This window comes from Phragmites australis, chromosome 8 (assembly GCF_958298935.1).
Source record: "Phragmites australis chromosome 8, lpPhrAust1.1, whole genome shotgun sequence".
NCBI lineage: Eukaryota > Viridiplantae > Streptophyta > Magnoliopsida > Poales > Poaceae > Phragmites > Phragmites australis.
Window position 1 is genome coordinate 3,971,330 of NC_084928.1, and position 25,338 is coordinate 3,996,667.

A 25,338-nucleotide genomic window follows, 5' to 3' on the forward strand; every position below is an offset into this window, starting at 1 on the left:
CTTAGGTGAAGTCGGCGACATGGCTCGTTGGTCAATAGCAAATAATTTCATCGAACTTGTTTATTATTATAATTGCAACATCTTTTGCATCGAGACAGCGCATGGTTTTATCAAGAATACATAGCAAAGTAGAGTAATACAAAACAGAGTAGAGAGATGATCTTAATAATCTCATTTCGTATGCCTGGTTTTGAACGTAACAAATTTGAGAAATAGCATGAAGAACTGTAGGTCTATGAGGAGGGAATGATCGAGTGCCCACTAATTGCTAATAATGGGTGGACACCTTCCTTCTCATTTCAGGATTTATCATCTCCAATTCTATGTTGAGAATGGAAATTCAATAGTAAATAAATCATAAACAGCCTTTTTTATTCCTCATCTTCAAAATATGTTTCATTTATATGAGAAGATATGTGTTTAAAGAAATGGGGGTTTTCAGAGTCTTCCCCAAAAATACCATGTAAAGATGATCAAATGGGCCAATCGGGCCGGCCCGGCACGGCCCGATTGGCCCATTTACTGTTACGGGCCGTGCCGTGCCGGCCCGCGTGCCGAGCTGTCAGCCCACGGCACGGCCCAACTGTCACCGTGCCGTGCCGGCCCGGCCCACGGCACGGTCGGCACGATGGGTCCGTTCAGCACGGTGGAGGCACGACAGGCCCGTTTGGCACGACGGGTCCGACCGGCACGGTGGAGGCACGACGGGCCAGGTCGGCACGGGAAGGCACGACGGGCCCGACCGGCATGGTGGAGGCACGTTGGGCCCGTCAGCACTCAAAAAAATAAGAAAAAATAAAAAATAATAGCTAAAAAAATCCAAAAAAATAATAAAAATATAGAAAATAAATACATAACATCTTTATTGATTGGTTGGCTCTTTAAAAATCTTTCTACTAGAAGAAAAAAAGAGTACAACCTATGATTATGCTCCGAAAATTACATGATTTCATTAGAAACCCCAGAATTTTGCTTACAATTTTTAATATGCTTCCTCAAGTGTCCCGTTTCATTTGGAGATCTGGCACCTATTTCTATGCTGCATATATTACACTTAGCAAATCTTACCTGTTCCCCGTTAATTTCTCTGAAGACCTTTTCAAAATGTTGCCACACCTATTACCATGCACGCGAGTTCTCGGCGTCTAGATCCATGAATTGAAATATGGAATTGGTTTCTTGATGTGAAGTGACTAATGGCTACTTGGCTAGCAAATAGGAAAAGAGAGATGGGTGGGCAGGGTGGGCAATGAGAATACATGGAGTTTGAGATAGAGTAGATGGTATTTATAGGCCACGATGAGAGGAGAGGTAGGTGGGGGTGAGGCCGCGGGGGGTATTTTAAAAAAATAAACAAAAAACATGAATAAAATAAAAAAAACTTAGAAATAATAGGGGCACATGATTAATTCTAAAAATGAGCTTTATTGATAGGTTGCCTCATTAAAAACCTTTCTAGCAAAGGAAAAAAGAGTACAACCTAGCTCAGAAAATTTGAAATTACACGTTCTCATCAGCATCTAGATACAAATTTTGGAATGATTCTTCAAGCTCAGTATTTTCTGCAGTGTGTTGCATTCGTGCTTCAGCTTATTCCCAATCCTTTACTATGGTGAGTATTTCAACCATCTCACTTGACAGATTTGTTCTTCTCTCTTTGATTATCCTTCCTGTAAGACTGAAGGCAGCCTCAGAAGAAACTGTAGATACAGGAACCGTTAACAAATCTCGCGTTAACAGTGAAAGCACTGGATAATTCGTCTTGTGCTCATGCCACCATTGCAGTATGTTGAAGTTTTCTTGTTCATGGCTGATAACGTCACTGTCGATGAAGGTAGTTAGCTCCCCTCCGGATGTTGGAATTTCGGTGCCCGTAGACGATCGTGACGAAGAGTCTGAACTTCTTGATAAAGAACCTGCACCAAATATTTTCCCGCACGTTATCGTCTTCTTACTTGTTGTGGGTGCTAGTGGAGGTCGTTGCAGGTGAACTCCGCCATACTTTGTTTCATATTTACTATAAACTTCGAATAACTTAGAACGAACATTAGTATAATAATTAGAATAATCATGGCCAAGAGTATCACCTAGAATTGCGAGAACTTTACAGAAAGCTGCAATTTTAGCTTAGGATCTAAAATAAAGGCAAATGTGTATAACAAAGGAATTTCTTTTCAATATTTTAAGAATTTAGATTTCATAGGAACTACACAATCTCTTAGAAGATTGTCATTTTCATAGTTGTTTAAATGAGTAGCAATTTCAACAATATTATGCACTACTAAACAAGATGTTGGATAATAAACTCCTGATAAACTCACAGTTGAATCATAAAAAAATTCAAGAAACTCCAGTATCCTTTCAGTAACATACCAATGCGCTTCCGTGAGTAAAGTTTGACCCCCATGCTGATGGTAATGTGTATGAATAAACACACCAAATGTGCTCTTATATGGTATAATATTTTTAAGCATCAAGAAAGTAGAGTTTCATCTCACCGACATGTCCAAAGCAAACTTACGTGGACGCACACCCATTGCAACACAATACTGTTTATATGCTGCAATTCGTTGGTTAGAGGAGTTCACAAAAGATATTGTAGTACGAAAATCTTCTAAGTATCGTGACAACCTCTTCAAACCGGATTTTACTATAAGATTGATAATATGACAAGCACAACGTTGATGTAACAAGAAAGATTCAGCATAAGTACTAAACAATGGAGTAAGAATATCCATTGCTCTAGAATTTGCACCGGTATTATCTAAAGTGATAGAAAATATTTTATTCGTAAGGCCAAAGTCTGCAACTACTTGAGATATTTTTTCAGCAATATTTTTACCGGTATGCGCGTTGTCAATCACGAAAACCTATTATTCTCTTTTCTAATTCCCAATTATTATTAACAAAATGAGCAACCACACTAAGATAATCCTCTCTAGCCCTACCTGCCCATATGTCCGAGGTCAAAGCAACTGAAAATGTATATATTTGCAACATTTTTTTAAGCTTGCTACGACACGCATTGTAGTATTTTACCATATCCCTACTAGTTGTCTGTCTAGAAACATGCGTGAACCTAGGATTATGAGCTTGCTTAATGTAATCTTCAAATGCAGCAGACTCACCGATATTGAGTGGTAGATCCGCTCTTGCAATGAAGCGACATAGCTCTTTTCGAGCATTGGCAGAGTTATACTCCCAATGATGAACAGAGCCGTCGGGGTTGTACTGCAACACCGTCTGCTTCATGGCTGCTCCACTCTTTCGCTTGCAACTTATGGCGTGCCTCTTCAAGTGCCCCGTTCCACCCGAGGGCTTTGCAGATAATTCATTTTTACAAATATAACACCTAGCATACCTGACACTTACCCCATCTTCCTCTTTGTAGATCCTTTCAAAGTCTTGCCAAACTTCAGAAGTACCGGCTCTTGATCTTTTAGACCCGCTGCTTGCTAATGTGTGCGCACTTGTAGAGCCTGACGATGGAACTGCTGCTGCATCACCTGGATCTGGATGTGAACCAACCGGAGGTTCACCGTCGGGTCCATCATCACCTGCAGCACTGGTATCAAAGAGGCCGTAGTCCCCTGTGAGTCATTGGAGAAAAAAATCATGATCTATGGATGTATCATGATCACCGGCATCCATGATCAATGTCGAATGACACTACAAAAATTGTAAATATTCAGAGTTAGAAATAATCAAGTAATAAAACTAATAATAAAATAAGACTCAACAATGATGCAAAAAAATCACCAAGATTTCTTCAACTTCAAGATAGCAAGTTAGCAGGATGACGATTTTGGAATTGCTCGGATTTTTTTGCAACAATTCAAACTAATTTTGCCAAATTATCGCTAATTCTCACGAACTTCGAGACAAGAATGAGAGGAGGAAACAAGAGAGAAAATGGTGCTGCTGGTGTGGAATGGAAGGGCAAGGTGCTCCTCTATTTATAGGTAAAAAATGGTGATTTTTGTAATTTTTTTTGAATTTTTTGGAGCTCAAACGGTCACAAAACGGCTATAAAATTCAAAAATATCGTGCCCCCACGTGCCGGCCCGTTTAACCCGTTAACCCGCGTGCCCCCGCGTGCCCCCGCCGGCCCATCGTGCCCCCACGTGCCGGCCGGACCGTGCCCCCCGCGGTGGGCCGTGCCGTGCCGTGATGGGCCGGCCGTGCCGTGATGGGCCGCCCCGTTCCCGGGCCGTGTCGTGCCGTGCCGGCCCGGCCCGGCCGTGCCTCCTGGGCCACTCGTGCCTGAGCCGGGCCGTGCTCGTGCCGGCCCGCCGTGCCGCGTGCTCGGCCCAGGCACGGTCCGTGGCCTCGTGCCGTGCCGGCCTGGCCCATCTCGGCTCGGGCCGGACCGTGCCTACAGTTCCGTGCCTCGGACTGACCCAGTAAGCACGGTCTATTTGGACATCTTTAATACCATGCACATTCATCTTTCTCCTCCTAACACAGCTGTATTCATGCTTTTCAAGTTTGTCAAAATCACGATCCTGAATTGGGCCGGTGATGCTCCAGTAGGATCGCATTTTAGGATCGGTCGTATCCGGTTCTACAACATACATTTTCTCAATATTTTAGTGTACCCCAATACTGGTATGGTTGTTTGTTTGGTCACTTGCAACCAAACTCGATTAATATACAGCAATTTTTTCAATAGAAACAGAGTTTGACTCCCTGACAACTGGACAATTCTACGTATGGGAGGGAAAACTTATGATTTTACCATGACCCGTCACAATTCTACTATGATCCTGCAAGATTCTACGACTAAGATTACAATCCTACCATGATTGCACAGCACACGACTTGTCATACCATTTCAGTCGTGGGATCGTAGAATCGGCTCGGATCCCAATTTTAATAACTTCGATGCTTTCCATCTACACGACCCTAAGAGTAAGGTTGCAATCCTACAACCATCCTAAGAGGTAAGACTTATGATACGATTCGAATGAGTTTAGTGTTGGCGGGATCGTAGAATCGAGTATGATTTGAATTTCAAAGCCTTGATGCTTAAACTACTCCTAATGTTATTAGTTTTAGCATGGTTTCTTATATCGTCATATCATGTTGATACAGCCGTAAATATTTTTCTTCTAGTGTATTGTTTCTACAGCTGGCTCATTTAATAAATATCCTCCTCTCACAATCTGTTAAGATATAGTTTCAAAGCTGTATCTTTTATAAAATAATGTTATCTCCTCTCTCTTCTTCAATTACTTTATATATTAGTGAAAAAATCCTATAAAATTACTTAAGCTGTATCTATTTAAGATATCGTATCATAGCTGTATCTTATATAAGATGCTACTATATCTTTTTTTTCTTTAATTACTTAATATATCAATAAAAAATCCTACATAAAATCTTATTCACGTGCATGATACGTTGTACTGAGAGTAGCATTACCGTGATCATCGTCCGCCCGCCGTCTCGCACGAAACGTGCTGGCACCCCGGCACAGGTTCAATGAACGTAGACAGGACTAGCTGTGACATGCATGCATGCATGCTTCTCCTTGAACGAAAAAAAGGTGAGCATTTAACGCTGCCTGGTTTTCAAATCTCGCTGCCAGTAGTGACTAGAGGACCCGTGAGAAACTGAATCGCGTCTCCGGGCCCACATGTCAGAAACACCTTGACCCGCCGTATATAAGCACACGTCGCCGTCGCCGAATGGCGCATAGGCACTAGCCACCCCCAACGCCAACCATCTCCCGCTCTCCAATGGCCGCCGCCGCCGCCGCCGCGCCCACCGCTCTCGGCCGCCTGTTACTCCTCCACTCCACCCCAGCCCCCTCGCTCCCGTCACCGAACCCCGGAGCCGCGTCCGTCCGATCCCTCCGCCTCCCCTCCGCCCGCCTCACGCTCTCCCGCCGCATGGCGGGGGGCCCGCCGGCGGCGATCGCGGGCGCCTCCGGCGACTCCGATCGGGACCTGAGCGCTTCCGCGGTATCCTTGGAGGCCCTGGAGGCCGCCGTCGATTCTGGTGGGTTTCTGGGGTTCTCATTTTTTTTTTCTTCCAGTAATCTGAAATGGGGGTTTGTGGCGGTTTTGGTGGGATTGGGATTTGTCGATGATGCTTTTGTATTTTGAAGTGTAGATTTGGAGACGAAGGAGCCGAGCGTGGCGACAACTCTCACGAGCTTCGAGAATTCATTCGACATGTATGGCTCTACGAGCACGCCGCTGTACCAGACAGCCACGTTTAAGCAGGTAAATAAGTTTAAGAACTACACGCGTCAGTGTTTGTCAATGCATTTTGATTGCTGTCTGGAGTCACATTGTTTGTTTCGTCCTGCTTCTGATGATGTTTCGAAGTAGGTGCTGTGGTGTCAACTGTAGTCAACAGATAGTTTAGGATTTTTAGTTTGGAATTTTGTTAGTTGGAATACAAATCAATATTCAGGTAGATGTGGGAACAATAAGCTGGTATAATTACTCGAAAATTTCCAATCTTCCGGCACAAACCCTACTGCTGTACATTGCTGAAGAATTCTATGACCTGGCAGTTGGGGATATCCCTTTTTTTTTTTCCGAAAACGACGACAAGAGAATTGTCTAGTATTATTGATAGAAGAAAGAGGTCCGATACAACATTTCTACGCCGTCTAGTTGGAGACCTGTGCAATAACTAGAAATAAAACAGCCGATGAGCAATGAGTACTACTACAAGACCCATAGATTACATACGAGATCACTCACTCCAAGCTCGTTTCCTTTGATCTACGTTTGTTGTGGTCAACATGGTCACTGTCTCCGGGTCAAGTGATTGTCCTTGGAAAATCTGTCAGTGTCTTTTCTTCCATACGTTCCACCAAAAATAAATGATGGGTCTATTGAACTCCTGCCTACCTTCTTTTGTTTTCTTGATACGTGCATGTCGCCACCACGATTGAATGCTGTTGTGCTCGGATAGAGCAGGTAGGTGGCTCCATTCGAACCATTGAGACATAATGCACCACACCTGATTCGTGTAGGGCAATTCTTTGCTAGGTGCGTGACATCCTCGTTAGCCGTGTGACTGCAGGAGCAGTGTTGTATGCGTTACCATCCCTTACTTACCAAGTTCTCCGCCATCAGTATCTTCCCCTGCACGAGAAGCCAAACAAACATTTTGCATTTTGCTCTGCATATGCGCTTGGAAGCTTCAACGAATTGAATTTTGTAAGCGCTCCGCAATGCGTATTCTCCTCGCATGGACCACTTCCAGTGGATTTGATCCTCTGCTTCCGGGTCAAGATGCACATGCTGCAATGCAGTCCACAATTCGATAAACTGAGCTAGCTCGTATCGTGTTGACAGTGGACGCATGTTAAGGATCCAGCTTCCATTTTGTAGTTCGTTGTGCACCGTCTTGAGCTTGCGTTTAGCCATTTTGTAGAGATCAGGAGCGATAACTCTTGGTGCTACACCGTTCAGCCAACTGTCATGCTATAAACTAATCTTTCTCCCATTGCCTATGGTTACCTCGGTGGAGAACATGAAGAGATCCTGATCCATCGTGTCACACGAAATTAGTAGCTTATTCCATGGTTTTTCTGCGTCCACCCCATTTCCATTAGCATATTAACGGTAACCACCGGTACGATATTTTACAACTTCAGAAGCAGACATAGAACGTATATCAGCCTGGCAGTTGCTGTAACTGAACATTGTGCATCAAGTATCATCACATTTGAAATGTTAGCATACCTGACATTCGATTCAGTAGATAGTTGTCGTAGTTAAATGGTTATTTCCTTAACTTGATCCGCTAATTATATGTCAATTGGCTTCGTCCTTCTTGAAACAATTCCGTGGTATAATTATTCAACGAACTATTTGCATTTTCCTCTATTTTTATATGGAGAAGCAATTATGTGAAGCCTTTAATCTTCATTGATCTGTAATTATTCAGGTGATCTGTTCAAATATTGATCTTGTGAAATTGTGTGGCAATATTTGTTATCCAGTTTGACCTTATAAGTTTACGAATTAGGATGTTTCATGATTTGCACTTTTGCTTGTTTATCCCCTAGTCTACAGTTGTGTCTTACTCCCAAAAGTTATTTTCCAGCCTTCAGCAACAGATTGTGGACCTTATGATTATACTAGAAGTGGTAATCCTACTCGTGATGTTCTGCAGAGGTTAGTATAATGTTTTTCGTTTACTATGTGTAGTGTAAATGCATTATTTAGTGGCACTGAATTATTTTTTAATTTGAGCACATATTCAGCCTCATGGCTAAGCTTGAGAAGGCGGATCAAGCATTCTGCTTCACCAGTGGGATGGCAGCACTAGCTGCAGTAACACACCTCCTTCAGGCCGGTAAAGCACTTGGCATTTTTTGTGTGCATCCCATCCCATTCATGCTTGACATCGATTCTCGTAAATGCCTACAAATTTATTGGTGAAATTTATGATTTCAGGGCAAGAAATAGTTGCCGGAGAGGACATATACGGTGGCTCTGATCGTCTGCTCTCACAAGTTGTGCCAAGAAATGGAATAGTAGTAAAGTTAGTGTGATTTCTATGAAAATGATTTCTTTTGTTCTTTTGCTGCTCACTTACAAATGGTATATGTATTATGGCACTGTAGACGAGTGGACACAACAAAAATTAGTGATGTGGCATCTGCAATTGGGCACTTGACTAAACTAGTTTGGCTTGAAAGTCCCACCAATCCTCGTCAACAAATCACTGATATAAAGGTAAGACTATGGGAGTGGTCATTAAGAATATATGAGATTTTGATCTATCAAGATATTTTCTCTTAGGTTAAATTGTTATTCCATCCACTGTTTTGTTTGCTTGACAGAAAATCTCAGAGATAGCTCATTCTTATGGTGCTCTTGTTTTGGTAGACAACAGCATCATGTCTCCAGTGCTCTCCCGTCCAATAGAACTTGGAGCAGGTTTGGAATAATATGTTTACTTTACTAGAAACCAAATCATTCTATGTCATTTAGCCTCACAGTTCACAACAATCTATTGTCCTATCTGCAGATATTGTGATGCACTCAGCTACCAAATTTATATCTGGACATAGTGATCTTATGGGTGGAATACTTGCAGTAAAGGGTGAAAGGTTTGTTCTCCTTTTCCCTTGCTACTTATAATCATATTGTATGCATTCAATGGATAATGATGCTCCACATTTTGTTACTTATTAGTACGTCACTGTAAACACTACTTCTCAATACATATGTTTTCTTAAAATTAACTCTATATATATTACCTTTTTTCCTATTTACTGCGGTGTGAAATGAACTAACAGTTTAGACATTGATGGATTATTTCTGTATTTTTTATCGCATGGAGCCTTTGAATCCTCTTCAAGTTTCATAGATGCTTTTCTGGCATAACACTTGTTTCATTTGCTAACAGCTTGGCTAAAGAGATAGCATTTCTACAAAATGCCGAAGGGTCAGGTTTGGCACCTTTTGATTGCTGGCTTTGCTTGAGAGGGATCAAAACCATGGCTTTGCGGGTGGAGACACAACAGGTGAAACTATTCTGCCTATAATAACACAACTTGTATGTTATCATATATGTTGATTTATTGTTGGTATTGACTCAATCCATTTCATTCTTTCCTGTCCTTGTAGTCATTTCAATTTCAAAAGCGGCTAACGATTAGTTTATTGTTGGTAGGCTAATGCCCAGAAGATCGCTGAATTCCTAGCTTCTCATCCAAGGGTCAAGAAAGTGAACTATGCGGGACTTCCTGATCATCCTGGACAGTCTTTACACTATTCCCAGGTACTTCTTGTTTACCACGCGGTCTCTCATCAAGTAGCTAAAGTGATCATCTATTTAGAACTGGATCTCCATGCCAGTCCTGGGCAGTTATGATTGTTACATTTTCCCCTTCGCTTCATTTTCAGGCAAATGGTGCGGGCTCTGTTCTCAGTTTCCTAACCGGTTCATTGGCTCTCTCGAAGCACGTCGTCGAGACCACCAAGTACTTCAGCGTAACAGTTAGCTTCGGTGAGCATACAGATGAACTCGATTCCTTCAAAAATGCTTTACTCCAACAATTTTGTCACCAAATTCTTCAAGCTGCTTCCACAGCCTTTGAGCCATAACACTTCCATCCCTACCTGCTGAAGCATGAGCTTGTGAATGTCAACTCACCCAACCTTACATTGCATCCTAATGCAGGAAGCGTCAAGTCACTCATCAGCCTACCGTGCTTCATGTCGCACGCAGCCATCCCCGCCTCTGTCCGCGAGGCCCGCGGCCTGACCGACGACCTCGTCCGGATTTCGGTCGGCGTCGAGGCCGTCGAGGACCTCATCGCCGATCTCGACCGCGCGCTGAGGTCCGGCCCGGCGTAGAGGCGGCAGGATCCCGCTGCCTCCTGAGTCCCGGTTCAGAAGTCAGAGTAGACGTGATGTGCCTTGGCAATTCATTGGACTGCAGCAATAATAATAATAATGTGAACGTTGCGTGAGAGCAAATGGTGCCAGGAGCATGCTACTGGGAATGACGTGATCGTTCTCTTTCCCTTCCGATTGGCTACGGATTCGAGCGCTGTTCCCGGGGGCCGATCTGATTGTTCTATCTTGGAACGAGGCGTGGGTGCTCGCTTTGGAGCCGCGGCCGCCGGCCAGCGGTGGCCGGCGAGCATCCAATGCCTAGCCGTCGGCCGTCGCGCAAATTAATCTGTTACTCCAGTGCATCCCTTAGGCTGTGTTCCCACGAATTCTACCGCCTACTTCCTCCGGTCAAAAATACTTAGTATCATATCGCATGGTGTTCAATACGTAATTTTAACTATTATTTTTAATTAAAATATATTTATAAAATTTAATAAGTTTGTGATAATTATGAAAATATTTTTTAAAACAAATCCTCACCTATCATTTTTATCGTTTTGGTGGCTCAAGTTTCGAAATAGTCACGACGGTAAAAAATCAGAAAAAAGGCTAGTGGTGAGATCTTTTCTTAGTGGTTTGATTGCTCATCCGGTTAGAGGCATTGTTTTTATGACTTGGTGACTCAAGAGGTGTGACCGGTACCGACCGAGAGCATATTCTTTGTGAAGCTTCAATGTAGACTTGAGGTGATATTCATGTCATCGATACCGTAAGATAAAAATTTCTTGTGCCGAGTTTATTCTCTCTACCTTATTTGCGTTTTCGCATTTACATTCTTGCAATTTAACTTTTTAGATAGGTTACAAGTGTTTTGATCGATAGTGTAGATACACTAGATAAATCTAAAGCATATTTAGATAAAAATTGATATAGATTTATCTTATCTAGTTTTTAGAGTCGAATATATTCTAAATATCCTAATTTATCACCTCTTAGGATGTCATCAATCTCTTCAATCGCTAAAACCGAACGGTTACCGACGAATTCGAACGGTTACTGACGAATTCGACAAATACGAAAAAATCGCTAAATATGGTCGGTAACCGTAGCAAACCGACCGGTTACCGTTCGTTGATTCAGTTCAAATTCTCACCGAATTTTAAATTTGGTCGAGTAAATTTTAAACGAATTCTTATTGAATTTTAACCGTGATTTTCTGATAACCATCGATGAGTGGTTTTCGAGAATAACCGGAAGGAGCAATTCTTCAATATTGGTACTACTTTGAAAGCTTTCGTGGAACTCTGGCGACCACGCTGAATCGCTGAAGCCTTAGTTTAACTTGTCACTTTCAGTTCTAACTTTAGAGCATTCCTAAGAGATTCAAAAAAAATTTGGTGAAGAGATTTTTATTTTTATTTAGTGTTACGACGATTTTTTTTTACGGTTTTCGTTATAAAAGAATTCTTAAAGCTATTTTTTTATGACAGGATTCTCTTATTTACTTTCATGAATCCTTCGAAAGAAAAATTATTATAGATAAAAGAAAATAAAAAAATTAGAAAAAAACGAAATGAAAGAAATATGATTAGGGATGGTCTAAGCGCAATGCTAAAGGCAATGCTAGCATCACGATTTAAGGACCATCTTAGACTAAATCTGCGTTTTTTATGAACCGTGCGTTGCGTTGACAGTTTTGTTTTGCTCGGTGTGTGAGGCGCCATGTGGCAGGACTGGCTAGTTCGTGTCATTGGAAGCAAGGGCTGGGCCAGCGGTAGACTGGTAGTTAGGCCGAACTAAACTGTTGGGCTTCCTTGCTGCAAGCAGTTTGGCGGCTTAATAATTGTTAGGGTGAAAAAGATCGTAATTGATTGGAAAATGTCCCAAACCACTTTGATATTCAATTTTTTTTATCTGAAATTGGACCGGGGACTCAATGATAGGATCGCGAGTCGTAGGATCCACGTAAAATCTAAGATTCTACCTGAAGTTATAATTTTCAATCAGTTGTGTTATTCCAAGAATGATTTAAGTGCTTATGCGCCCGTTTAGCACATAATTTGATTAATAATTATTAATTGTACAAATACAAAGGTTGGGTAGCATCAACAACCACGGGTTTGAAATTTAACGGCTAACGTTGATGACGGAATACCTTGGTTAGAAGCCTAGAACCAGCAGGTAGCAGCTGACATTTTGCACTAGCTGTTAGAGCATCCAACCATTCACCTCCCCGTTTTTTTCTCGCCGGCAGGGTACAAATTGATAAATCTAAGGTGCCTATCAACCCGCTTTTAGTTTAATTAATTACACTAAATTTCTAAAAATTTATTTAATTTGAAAAAATAATATTAGTAATTAAACTAAAGAGATTAACTAAATAGTCTTAGATTCATCAATTTACACGCCTAATGATGGAACCCTCCTGGCAGCCCTCTCGGGGGGTGAAGTCGCTCGGAGCACCCCGGACGGCCGGACTCAGGCGCTAGTCAAGCAGCAGATGCAAACCGAAATCACGGCCGGTCACCGAACACAACACAAGGCGATTAAAAAATGTAAAAAATCCAGACATGATCAGTGATAGTATACATGTAATTTTTTTTTATGTATGTACGATGGTTTTACCAACAAAAAGAAGGAAACCTATCAGGTGGCGAGTTCACAAGAGTTTCATACAAGTTTTTTTTAATAGGAAACTGCTTAATTATAATAGGATTGTTTTTACGTCCTAGATGGACAGTTATTGTCACTTACATGGAGCATTGCCTCCTTGACCTATTTGTCCCAAAGGAAAACTACTCTCAAGCTAAAATGAGATCAACAAAATCAAAGTGTAGTTGAGTTTGTTTTAGTGTTCCGATATCTACTTCTACCTTATATATTTCTTTACTCCATCTAGTTAGAAAATGGTAAAGTTCTATTATGCAACCAAAATTTTCTTCGTAGTCCATACCTCCGTGGATATTTATATAGTACATAACGACATAATAAAATAATATGTGTGAATTAGTCCCGAGAAATGCTTTTGGATATAATCTTTTCACTAAGTTTTATAAATAAACGGAATTATGAACCAGTAGTCAAAGTTGTGTTTATGGGATTGCATTTGAACCAAGTAACATGCAATGCTATAATTGGGCCTACTAACGTAATCTCTCTAGGTTTTTTCCCTTTTTTTTCAATTAATATGGGGATTTATTTCTTCTTTTTAATGGACCGTGGGAATTCTAAGCCTCTACATAAACCTAAACGGGCCATGACCTAGCATGCAGTAGAAGTAATAGCATTGCCTAAAATGGGCTCTTCTAAAATCAAACGCACTAAAAATTGAAACACCCATACTCTACATAAGGTCTGTTTGGTAGAGCTCTTTTTTATTTAAATTCTCTGCGGAGAGTGATTCTTCGGGGAAGTGATTCTGTGGCTGAAAGTGATTATCTAGAATAAACTATATGGAGGAAGTGATTCTGTACGAGAAGTAAATCAGGGAAGCTACTTATTTCAGCTCCCCAGCTTTTAGTTTATTTTAGAGAATCACTCTCACGAATTCCACTCATAGAGCTAAAAACTGAAAGCTACTGTTTGGTAGAACTTCACTAATTACAGTCAGAAAACTGATCTGAGAGCTCTGCAAAATAAGCCCATAATAGGCTGAGTCCAACTAGAATACAGTTCTACAGAATGGTGGAATTTTTACATTTAGATCTTTTTAAAAATATACTCTCGAATAGACTCATACAATTTTTTTTTTAAAAATAGATTATTTTGTAGGTGTCATAATAATTAACGTCGTGGTAACAATAATATATGATCTTCTATGTTAAATTTGTAAGATCACACATGATATCTATCATAATGTTAATTAACACAACATTGGCTATTTAACGATAACACCAATAGTCATTGTGCCATAAAAAATAATCTGTCTTTTAATATTGTTTCTCAATATGTTCATGCGTAGAAAAAGTTTTTAAAGACAACTAAAATCTAAAAATCCCACCACACAACGACACCATTCCTCCGGTTGGCCCATCAGAACCGGTCCGGCCCAATCCCACCTCGACGATATACCGAACCCCAGCTTGGCTGACCGGCGACGGCGAGCGAACGATCCAGAAGCCACCCCCACCCACCCATCGGCGCGAGGAAATCGGAGCAGGAGAGGAGGAAGAAGCCGAGGCGCGAGGCAGAAGGGGGACGATGGGGAAGACGCCGGTGCGGATGAAGGCGGTGGTGTACGCGCTGTCGCCGTTCCAGCAGAAGGTGATGCCGGGGCTGTGGAAGGACATCACCACCAAGATCCACCACAAGGTCTCCGAGAACTGGATCTCCGCCACGCTCCTCCTCACCCCCGTCATCGGCACCTACGAGTAAGCCCCGTACCTCCCTCCGTTTGCCCACCGTTCCGCCATGTCGTGCAGATCTGCGCGGATCCAGCCGCCTAGGGCTCGGTCGATTCCTCGCGTTAGTTTCGTCTGTGCGGGAAGGTCGAGCTGTCACGCAGATTTGTGTGTTTTGGATCATCGGTTTTGTGGTGATGGATGGTCTCGGTGGGGATGCATGATGAGTGAGATGTCGAAATGTCAAACTGTGTTTTGAACCATCTGGTGTCTGACGCATTGATGAGATCAACATCGTGTTGGTCCAAAATATGCTGGCCCCGTATGGCTGCTTTTGGCAGCTAGGCTGGATTGTAAAAATGAAATGCCATGGGAAATGTAGACCCCGTTATTTCGATACAGTTTCTACTTGCTGTGAAATGATGTATGTAGAACTATTTTATCTTCAACATGACGTTGTTTTGATCACGTCATCAATTGTTTGGCCTTTGGTGGGTCTTGATTCGAGGTGAGGAGATGGCAGATAATTCTTGTCCTCCGTTGGGTTATTTAGTTGATGCAGTTCAAATTCAGATGATCTACACCGGAGGTTAGATGGAATGGCAGCACAACATTTATTAGGTTAGTATTGCCAAGCTAAATGCTTAGGGCCTTCATGCAGAGGTTAGGCTTGCCTGATTACTGATTAGTCATCAGTGTTCTTTGATGGTCTCTGTTATCCTGTTCCTTGATATTCACAAACCAGTTTAGCCTATTGTTCGGTGATCAAATTAACCTAATATCTCTTCCATCAAAGATTTATTTTAAAACGTTCATGTTAAATTGCATAATTTCAAAGTTGATGGGTAGAAGCCATCTAATCTTGAGAAACTCTCTGTGTGATCTTGTAGCTTGAAATTTGCAAACTAGTTTAGCCTCTTGTAGGTGTGATCAAATTAACGTAATGCCCTTGCAAGCCTGAACTGTTATTTAAACGACAATTTCTAAGTTGGTGGACAATAAGAGCATCAATCCAGAGAATCCCTTATAGAGCATCTAAGGGGTTTCAACCTATAACACATGAATCTGAACCTTTCTATGCAAGATGTGCTAGGTAGAGGCATTCTGTTCAGATTATTTTCAAGCCTCCCAACTAAGCAAAGCTAGGAATACGCTTTAAGGTGCCTTCGTAAATTTTGATATTCTCCCAGAAAGTAGTGAAGCACCATGTGTCTGGGCTCACTGTGAAGTCAAATATCTTTCTATGCTTTGTTTGGTAGATATTTGTTGTTTTCATAGTTCTGGGACTTTTTCAATACCCAACTCATATTGTGAAGGACAACATTGATTCAAATTGGCATAATACACACACCAATTCTTATAGTAATACTGGCCGTGAAATTCTGCTCAAATGCGATATTTGGAAATTGAAAGAAGAAAAATTCCTTGTTCAACGCTTTAAGTATGAAATGGGCTGAAGGTTATTGTTGATCTATTGTTTTCTGAATAAAACATACTATTATCTATAAAATGCAGTTAGAACAATTTGATTTTCTATTTTGGCAAATGATTTGCACATTTCAAACGTCTGAACTTACCTTTTTTAAATAAATGAGTTGCACATTTCAAATATTTGACATGCTTGATGCCTGATTTGTTTTGATGTGGTTATGCAGGTATGCAATGTACTACAAGGAGCAGGAGAAGCTATCCCACAGATACTGAGCCTGAGGTCCGCCATGGTGTTCTATAATTTTCCAAGAATGATTGAACATTTTGGGATCAGTTCTAGCTGTACTCATTTTCATCTTTCCAAATTTCATGCATATACACTGTGTGCCTTGTTGCGCAAACTTATTTTGAGGCTTGCTACATATGGTGGCATCATCTGTTGCTAAAGTAATTGTTAAATAAAACAACTTAACTGGCTGTTTCACTTGCGTTTTTCAAGAATTGGTCACTGGGTTTGCCAGTTGGTTCACCTTGTACTTTTGTTTTCGCGCTTCTGTTAATTGTTGATCAGTGCCACCGTTAGACCATAATCACCCTTTGTGCGATTGGTTTTGGTGTGCTCGCTGGGCGCCGTCGCCACCAAAGAGCAGCTTCTTTGGGTCCAACTACTGGGGAAGGCGTTTGTGTCAAAAGGAGGAAAGACGGGCAAACACATCCAGAAATCATGAGAGATCCAAGGGAGAAAATTCACAGTAATTTTTATAAAACTACACTATGTTCGTGTCGTAAAACTAATAGAACAGGTTTCGTAAAATTTGGGCTCCGCTTCATATCTCAAAATGTACATGTTAGAAGAGTCAAAAAAATGTACATGTTAGAAACTAAATAGACGTGGACTCGGTTCAACCTGCTGTGTGGGGTCTTCATACTGCCTGCGTACGATTTTCTGATATAAAATGACAACGAACGTATAATTTTGCAACAGATTTATCAATCATACTTCAACTTTGTGAAATTTACTCAAAATTCACAATGTCCCTGAATTAAAAACCTATTTCTGAACACATGATTTTTACAAAGAATATTATAGGGATTTCACAAAATACTGTTAAATTTCCACTACTAGCTAAATAATTATGCGCTGCAACGAAAATATAAATATTAGATGAGATAACAATCACAAACTCAGGTATGGAGATGTAAATGCATTATGGAGCGCCACTAAACAAATACATCGGAAACAATGTCATAGTTTAATTTCAGATGAGATTAAAAAAAAAGAAGAAGATTATCTACTAATTTTTTTTAATTTTTTATTTTTATTAATAAAATAAGTTTTATACCCGTAGCAATAAGGAGACCAGAAGTGTGAAAGGTGAGAGTAGGTAGTAAAAATAGATAAATTATTTGAATTTTAAAAGCTTTTAAGTAGAGATTTGGGTGAAATTCACTCTCCACAGCTTCCGCATCCCCCGAATTCCCTGACCCACTCGTCAATCTCGCCGCCGCCGCGATGTCTCGCCGCTACGACAGCCGCACGACGATATTCTCGCCGGAGGGTCGACTGTGCCAGGTGGAGTACGCGATGGAGGCGATCGGCAACGCCGTCTCCGCGCTCGGCATTTTGGCCGCCGAAGGCGTGGTCCTCGTCGGCGAGAAGAAGGTAACCTCCAAGCTCCTCCAGACCTCCCACTCCGCTGAGAAGATGTACAAGATCGACTCCCACCTCGCCTGCGCCGTCGCGGGGATAATGTCCGATGCCAACATCCTCATCAACACCGCCCGCCTCCACGCCCAGCGCTAAGCGCTCGCCTACCAGGAGCCCATCCCCATCGAGCTGCTCGTCCAGTCCCTCTGCGACACCAAACAGGGGTACACCCAGTTCGGCGGCCTGCGCCCCTTCGGCGTCTCCTTCCTCTTCGCCGGATGGGATAAGCACCACGGCTTCCAGCTCTACATGAGCGACCCATCCGGCAACTACGGCGGCTGGAAGGCCGCCGCCGCCGCCAACAGCCAGGCCGCGCAGTCCGTGCTCAAGCAGGACTACCGCGATGGCATGACCCGCGAGGTGGCCGTCGCCCTCGCGCTCAAGGTGCTCAGCAAGACCATGGACTCCACCAGCTTGACTGCGGAGAAGCTGGAGCTGGCCGAGGTGTTCCTGCAGCCCGGCACCGGGGATGTGCAGTACCAGGTGTGCTCCCCTGAGGCGCTGGGGAAACTGCTCGCCAAGTCTGGCCTCACGCAGCCAGCACCTGAGGCGTGATGTGCTTGTTTGCCGTGGCTTGTGATGCCTACTACTGCTCTTAGATATTGTGGTTTAATCACTTATGCTTCTGTTATCAAAAGTTCAAAACTATTCGACAATTAAGTGTTCTAATTTTTACGTCGAACATCCAAATTGCCTTGAGTTTCTTCGAAATTGTGATTTCTCTCTGCAATGCTTGATTATAATTGTCATCAGGAGTATGGGGAACAATGGCTTATAGAAAAATAAGTTGGGATCTATGTATGCTATCATGACAATTAAGCAATTGGAAAAAAGGTTGCCGTCAACTGTGCTTAGTAAAGCAGCTCAAGTTGTAAGGAGATTCTGCTGTTTGGGGTTGCCTGGTAGATTTATGAGTTTAGTCTAGCATCTTGGATATGTTCAATCGTTTAACCTCCTATTTTCTCTGTATACTGTATACTAATATATTTAGTGTTGATTTCAGACTTCTTTTTACTGACTCCTTGCCATTGTTCTGTCAGCTGGGTTAATTGAGATGCTTGAAGGCTGTCGAGGTAACCAAGGATTGTACATGGATTGTATGAAACCAGGGGTTGTCGTAAGCGAAGAGTCTGTGCTTTCTTTTGCTTAATGATTAGGGTTTTTAATTTATTGATTAGCTAGCATGTATGGAAGTGGAAGTAGCTTTTTCTGGTTAATTCTGTAGTGATGCTTCCATGCTGCATCCTTCTGAAGTTGTGGCCATGTGGTGGAATGCACTGAGCAGCCATCTCCAATCCAACATCCTTGTGCATTGATGGTTTGTTCTTTTAACAGTTCAGTTTCATTAGCAAATGATTCTGATAAGCAGGCAAGCAGCTAATACATTAGGTTCTACCACTATACGAATTTGAAAAAAAAACATGTGCTTGCTAATTGGTACGGACTCAATTGCATTTTTTCATTGTTGTATTGTATCGAGAAATAATGGCATTTTAGTTTGGATTCCTTTGCCTCTTATTACTTAACTATTAAAGCAATTTTGATGCCAACTTCATTTTCAGGGGCCAACAATGGTACGAACCTGAGTGGTGGAAATTTGGAGATTAAAAAACGTGAGTAAATTGACATGTTCTCATTCTCCTGAACTAGTTAATTCTTTTTCCTGGAGTAGATACCATTTTTTTGCTATATCAACATTCTACTACTCATTAGCATCATGTTGGGCTATTAGTATGTAATAATTCTCCTGTTAGCTACCCAACCTCCAGATATCCTGGCTAGATGTAGTGCCAAAAGTGATCATATGCTACAGATTATGTTGGAACCAGGTATATAAGGCAACGCTTACCCAATGTTAGTGTGTGTTCCAACCTGTGATGTCAACCTTATTATGGGATATCAATTGTCGTCTCCTGCTCATTGTCATAACCATGAGTGGCGTGCAATAAACAATTTCACCATAAACTCTATCGACCTAGTAGCAGGAATTCAGTTACACTGTCTTCTGGGGACTATACCTTGCCGACCTCGTGAAGTTCATTCCACTTTATTTCTAAACATAAAGAGTGACACTAACTATTGTACCCTGCACTTTCAGAACACATGTGCTTGCTGCTATTCAGCGATATTCTTTGGCTTTTTTCTGGATGAGACTGACATATGCTGAGAAAAATCTCTGTTTTTTTTTTCATTATGTACCCTCTGTATTGCCTTTTCATTTTCACTAACTGATTCAATTTTTTCCATAAAACAGGTATTTTCGCCATGCTTCTGGTTCTTTGTTTATTCTCTCGAACAATTTGGCTCGCTACATCAACATAAATAGGTAATTGATTCGCGTCTCCCTGTTTCACCTTAATCAATGCTAAGTTAAACTGGGTTTGAGCAACAGCATCCAAGTTAGCTAGAGCAATGGCATGTGTGACTTCCCCCGAGCTTTTGAACACAGCATCTTCTGTACGAGTTGGATCACTGCAAACTGAATGTCACAGTTAGGCTGAATCTTTGATGGTGGATGAAACAGTAGCTTTGTTTTTCAACTTTGCTCTCTTAAATCTAATTTCCTTTAAGACACTTGATCTTTGTGATTGCATGGTGAGCCATGATAATCATGCAGATAATTGTCACTGAATACTCTGTAGAGTATGAAATATGAATGCATTGATTGAAGTCCTATTACTGATTGACTTCAAGGTGCTAGGATGCTGTTATGCGTTCCCTTCTCAAAATTTGTGCATTAGATGTTTCTGGTCAGAAATATGTGCTGCCAAAATTTCCCTGGACAAAAATCTTCCATCTTCCGGTGCTTTATTTCTGCCAACAAGGTTTCTCATCTTCTAAGGTTTTATCTGAATAAAACACTTCTCTCCATCAAGCAGTGCGTCGCTGCAGAGCTATGCACATGATGATATATCAGTAGGTTCATGGATGATGGAAGTGAATGCGACTTATGGTGACGATGACTGGCTGTGCTGCAGCAGTTCTAGACAAGGTAGAAGAAGCAGCTTTGGACGGTTCCAAGGAAATTGTTTTTTGCTAATGCTATATTTTTTCCATGATTCCCAGAGAAAGTTGTTCCAATGCTTGAGTTAAGCGGAAGGAGTGGTTCTGGCTGCGTATCATAATGAAGAATTGTTGTACATCTGGCATCTTGTACACTGCGCTTTTGTCAATTGGAAATGGCTACTATCCAGATAGCATTGTCTTGCTCTATTAGAATACTTAACACAAGTTTTTGCAATCATGAAAGTATTCTTGGAACTCCCCTGTAGATGGACGTTCCCAGTTCTTGCACATCCTTCTCCTTGGAGCCTGACCTCCACATTTGTCTGAGCTTAGGCCAACATATATACCGTTATCTAGTCATTCGCTTGAGCTTCAATGCAACCTATCGAATAAAGTTTCTCTGAACCTCATAAATTGCACATAGAATTGAATCATAAATATGAGGTTGCAATACATTTGTGGATGGGTGGGCCTTATATATTGACATGGCTCTAGTCCAGCATCTATTTGAATCTACAATTTGCCTTTACAATTCTCGAAGCAAAACAAATGAAGGTCAATGTTAGGATAAACACCGTCAAGAGAATAGTCAAGCGGTGTTTGCTACTATAGGAGGGATTAGACTATATATATTGAGGAGCTATGTGGTAGAACTGAGAGATAGAGAGAGGATTGAGAGAGATAATCGAGAGGGAGAGTACTGATGTGAGGGAGAGAGCATATATGAGATAATCTTCTTGATTGATTGATTACATAGATGATGTGTCCTCCCATATATAGGAGCCGATCTTAACAATCTAAACTAACAAATCTTATCTCTAAGGCTAACTAATATATCTTGCCGTGGTTACTGTTCATACATGTGAACAATATGTGTGAACAATAATTCCTGCACATAACACTTCATCCCTTCTTGCAAGATAACCCGTCCTCAAGCTACGGTGATGACCATGCCACCCAACATGCAACCCTTCGTGGATGGGACCACCTGGTGCGACACCACGGCCAACACGAACACCTCCTGCTACGCTCTTGGAGACGATTGTTACGCAGACACCACCTCCTTACTTTATTGCGGCAACGACTGTTGCATGGGCGATGTCTCTTATTTTGGTTGTGGAACAGTGTTGAGAGCCTCGACGAACCCATGGTGCTCTTGATTGGGCTCGAGAAAGCCAGTAGGCGGTGGTAGTGGCGACGATTGGACAACCTTCTCCGCCGCCGAGAGGTGAGAAGACAAATTGGCCATCTACTGTTGCTGGGTTGCTATCGGTGAAGGGGCTGCTATACTAGAGGGTGTGCCGCTTTGCAGCTAGGCCAGCTGTCTTGTAGTGTCCAACAAACGCTTGTCAAGCACCGATAGTTGCGAAGGCATAGCGATCACCTGTGAGGACATGGTGGCCACCTGCTACGCCAAATCGCTAGTCTGTTGTTGCACGCTCTTCTGCAGGTCGGCCACCACCTTGGCCAAGGCTTTCACGGCCTGAGAGCTAGTGCTATTGTCGGAGTCAAAACCTGACATCTTTAATACCAAATGTTAGTATAAATACCGCCAGAGGATAACCAGGAGACGTCGGCTGTTAAGAGAGCTATTTGGTAGAACCGAGAGATAGAGAGAGGATTGAGAGAGATAGCTAAGAGGGAGAGGGCTGATGTGAGGGAGAGATAGCATATTCTGTAGGAGATAATCTTCTTGATTGATTGGTTACAATGAATGCTATGTCCTCCTTTATATAAGAGTCGGTCTTAACCATCTAAACTAACAAATTTTATATCTAAGACTCACTAATTTATTCTGATATGATCCATAACAACAAATCTTATATCTAAGACTAACTAATTTATTCTAATACGGTCCTTAACCAATCCGAGCTTGGGCTACAGGGCAGCGGTTACTTGTTCACACATAAACAGTAATGTCTGCGCATACCAGTCACATACTGGATCCCCTGACTAATGGCCATACCTTTCTTGTGGCACAGGTGAATACCTATCCGAATCATAGGATCGTTGATCTCAACAGGTGCCATCTCAAGACCTCCAAACATCTATAGTAGAAAACTTACAAAGGCGAGCAAGCCTATATCGGTGAACATATGTACAGAATATCTCATTTGTTGGATGTAATCTGGACGGTTTAATACTGTGGTTGTAGTTTTCCTATCCCGTGCCTTGGGCCCAATCTGACATGATAAAATAAAAATAAAGTAAAAGCATAAGGCCTTGTTTTTATGCACCACACGGACCAGACGGCCAGTAAACAACAAAACTACATATGTTCCGGCTAGAACACTCAATAATTCATGATGGAGCAAATGTACTAATAATGTACTAATCCTACTACGTAGGATGGTCCCATATATAATGAAGAAAAAGAGAGCATACCATGCAGTTGATTAGTAGTGGACTAGTCAGAACAGTTCCCTCATTGGTCTACATGTCCTGGGACCTTAGTTTCATTTTGAGTTTTCTGGGAAAAGAAAAAGCTCTCAAGATATATGAAGATCTCTAGTCTACTCTCCTGTCAAATCACGAGGCCTTCCTAGTATATAGTATTTTCATTTTGAGTTTTCTGAGAAAAAAAAGCTCTCAATATCAAAGAGTATCTCTAGTCAACATCTTCTATCAATTCAACGTACGACTTGGATATTTTGCACGTAGTTGCATAAGCACCGAGTCAGATTTATACGTTTGTGAGTTTTAAAAAATTCTAATAAAAATCGTAGATGATGGTAAAACATGTTCATCTGCAAAAATTGGGGAAAACTGATCATAGAGCTGTACAAAATCAGAGAAAAGAGCGTCTGCAAATGGTTATATGAAATTCTATTTTTCTGTACAGATCACATATGATCGTGTTTTTGCGCAAACTTTCTGCATTTAGACTTGTTTCACCATATTCTATGTCTATGAAGTTTTTGAGAATTTTAGAAGCGCAAGAGTATACAATCCAACTTACGGGTGTACACGCACCCAGGTGAAGAAATAAAGCTGAGAGGAAGGGAATTCAACAAGGAAAGCATTGAACGTATGGACGGCTAAGACCAAAGCGCACAAGAAGCCCCAAACGTCCCATGATAAATCATATGACGAATTTTTAATAATATTATTTTATTAAAAATTTACAAAAATAATAACCAAATTTATAAAATTACAAGAATAAGAAACCGTCGGTACGTGAAGTATCGACCTATTGGTACTCCAAATGCCGACATTCTATGTGGTATTGGGCCTAGCGACCTGTCGGCACGTGGAATGTGGACAAAAGGTATGTTGGTCTTCCGCGTACCGATAGGCCCACGGGTAGACACCGATAAGGGTGTCATGGTAGCTGAGTGTCCATAGGCTTGTCGGTACTCTGTTTGCTGATAGGCCTGTCGGTACTCTGTTTGCCGACATGACCCGTTTTACTTGATTTTTTTAATAATTTGAGAAACATTATGTAATTATTATTGAGACACCGCTAGAGCTCAGTGTACATATAAAATAAGTCAAACTCTATCAACAATATCAACTACGGCTACACGGAGGTTGAGGCAATAAGACACGCGGATGTTGAACGACTAAAAATATTTGTTATGTAAATAGTTGTCTAAACAGCATCACGTACAATAGTAGTAGTGAAGAATAATTATCATAGAACCCATCACGAATGTTATATACGGCATGGATGAGGATAACAAATGTTGGAATGTATGTTATGTCTAAAGACTAACCTAATACTAATAGCGTGCCACTGCTAAACATAACATGCCTTAGGGAACAAAAATAGATCAAATTATAATAGATGCTCTCTATTGAGTGCACTTTGGATATTTACCTTTTAGTAGGGCATCAGGACCCTTAGCGCGATGAGCCCTCTCCCGCTTCCTTTCCCTCTCTACTTTACGTGCCTCTGCCGCAGCGTGCTCTTTCACTATCTTCCTCATGCGCTCCTCCTCCACTGCTCCTCTTATTGTTGTTCGTACTCCCGATGTTCATAAGCTTGACTCCTCCACTGCATGCTTATTCGACCCACCACTTCTGGTCCTTAGTTTGCTCCATATCTAGTCATCCCATGAAGTCACAGATAGGTAAATGAGTCTCAAGAAATGAAACAAGAGGGGAGATTAGTAAGACAATGCATAAAATCATATGGAAAGTGCCACAAGAGTGATCTATATCGCTATACCGGTTGGTACTCATACGATCCATGTCGAGACGGATCGTACTAGTAGTTGGCACACATAAAGAAATATTTGTCATAGGTGTAGAAGATGTTCTAGAACTCACGAAGTCTATAAAGATCGCCAAAAAACACATCAGTGGTTCGACTCCCTGGGGTTATATATTGATTATTAGCTGACTTTCTAGGACAATAAAATACTAACCACAACGTGATTATTGCAAGATCAATCCAACATACAGCTTTAAAAGAAAATACACATCTAGTTCTACTTGAAAGAGTTCAAGTCTAGGCCACACACTAAGCATAAAAGTATTTCCTAAAAAAGAGTAAAAAAACTGTAAAAGTATAAATAGACATCAAGTTTCA

At 41.5% G+C, this 25,338-nt stretch overlaps 2 protein-coding genes and 1 pseudogene across 2 annotated transcripts; all 3 read left to right on the forward strand.

Moving 5' to 3' along the window:
• Positions 1 to 5,593: 5,593 nt before the first annotated feature.
• LOC133925779 (cystathionine beta-lyase, chloroplastic-like) lies at positions 5,594 to 10,548 on the forward strand. Its single transcript, XM_062371530.1, has 12 exons — positions 5,594 to 6,003; positions 6,118 to 6,230; positions 8,074 to 8,144; positions 8,234 to 8,325; positions 8,427 to 8,514; positions 8,597 to 8,708; positions 8,816 to 8,912; positions 9,004 to 9,085; positions 9,385 to 9,502; positions 9,652 to 9,759; positions 9,885 to 9,987; positions 10,162 to 10,548. Exons 1-12 carry the CDS (start codon positions 5,742 to 5,744, stop codon positions 10,335 to 10,337), a joined length of 1,422 nt encoding a protein of 473 aa, XP_062227514.1. The 5' UTR covers positions 5,594 to 5,741; the 3' UTR covers positions 10,338 to 10,548.
• A 3,831-nt stretch (positions 10,549 to 14,379) lies between these two features.
• On the forward strand, positions 14,380 to 16,574 carry LOC133926342 (cytochrome b-c1 complex subunit 8-1, mitochondrial-like). The gene is made up of 2 exons (XM_062372236.1): positions 14,380 to 14,689; positions 16,315 to 16,574. Exons 1-2 carry the CDS (start codon positions 14,520 to 14,522, stop codon positions 16,361 to 16,363), a joined length of 219 nt encoding a protein of 72 aa, XP_062228220.1. The 5' UTR covers positions 14,380 to 14,519; the 3' UTR covers positions 16,364 to 16,574.
• Positions 16,575 to 17,560: 986 nt separating this feature from the next.
• Positions 17,561 to 21,180, forward strand: LOC133926343 (proteasome subunit alpha type-4-1-like; annotated as a pseudogene).
• The last annotated feature ends 4,158 nt before the right edge of the window (positions 21,181 to 25,338 follow it).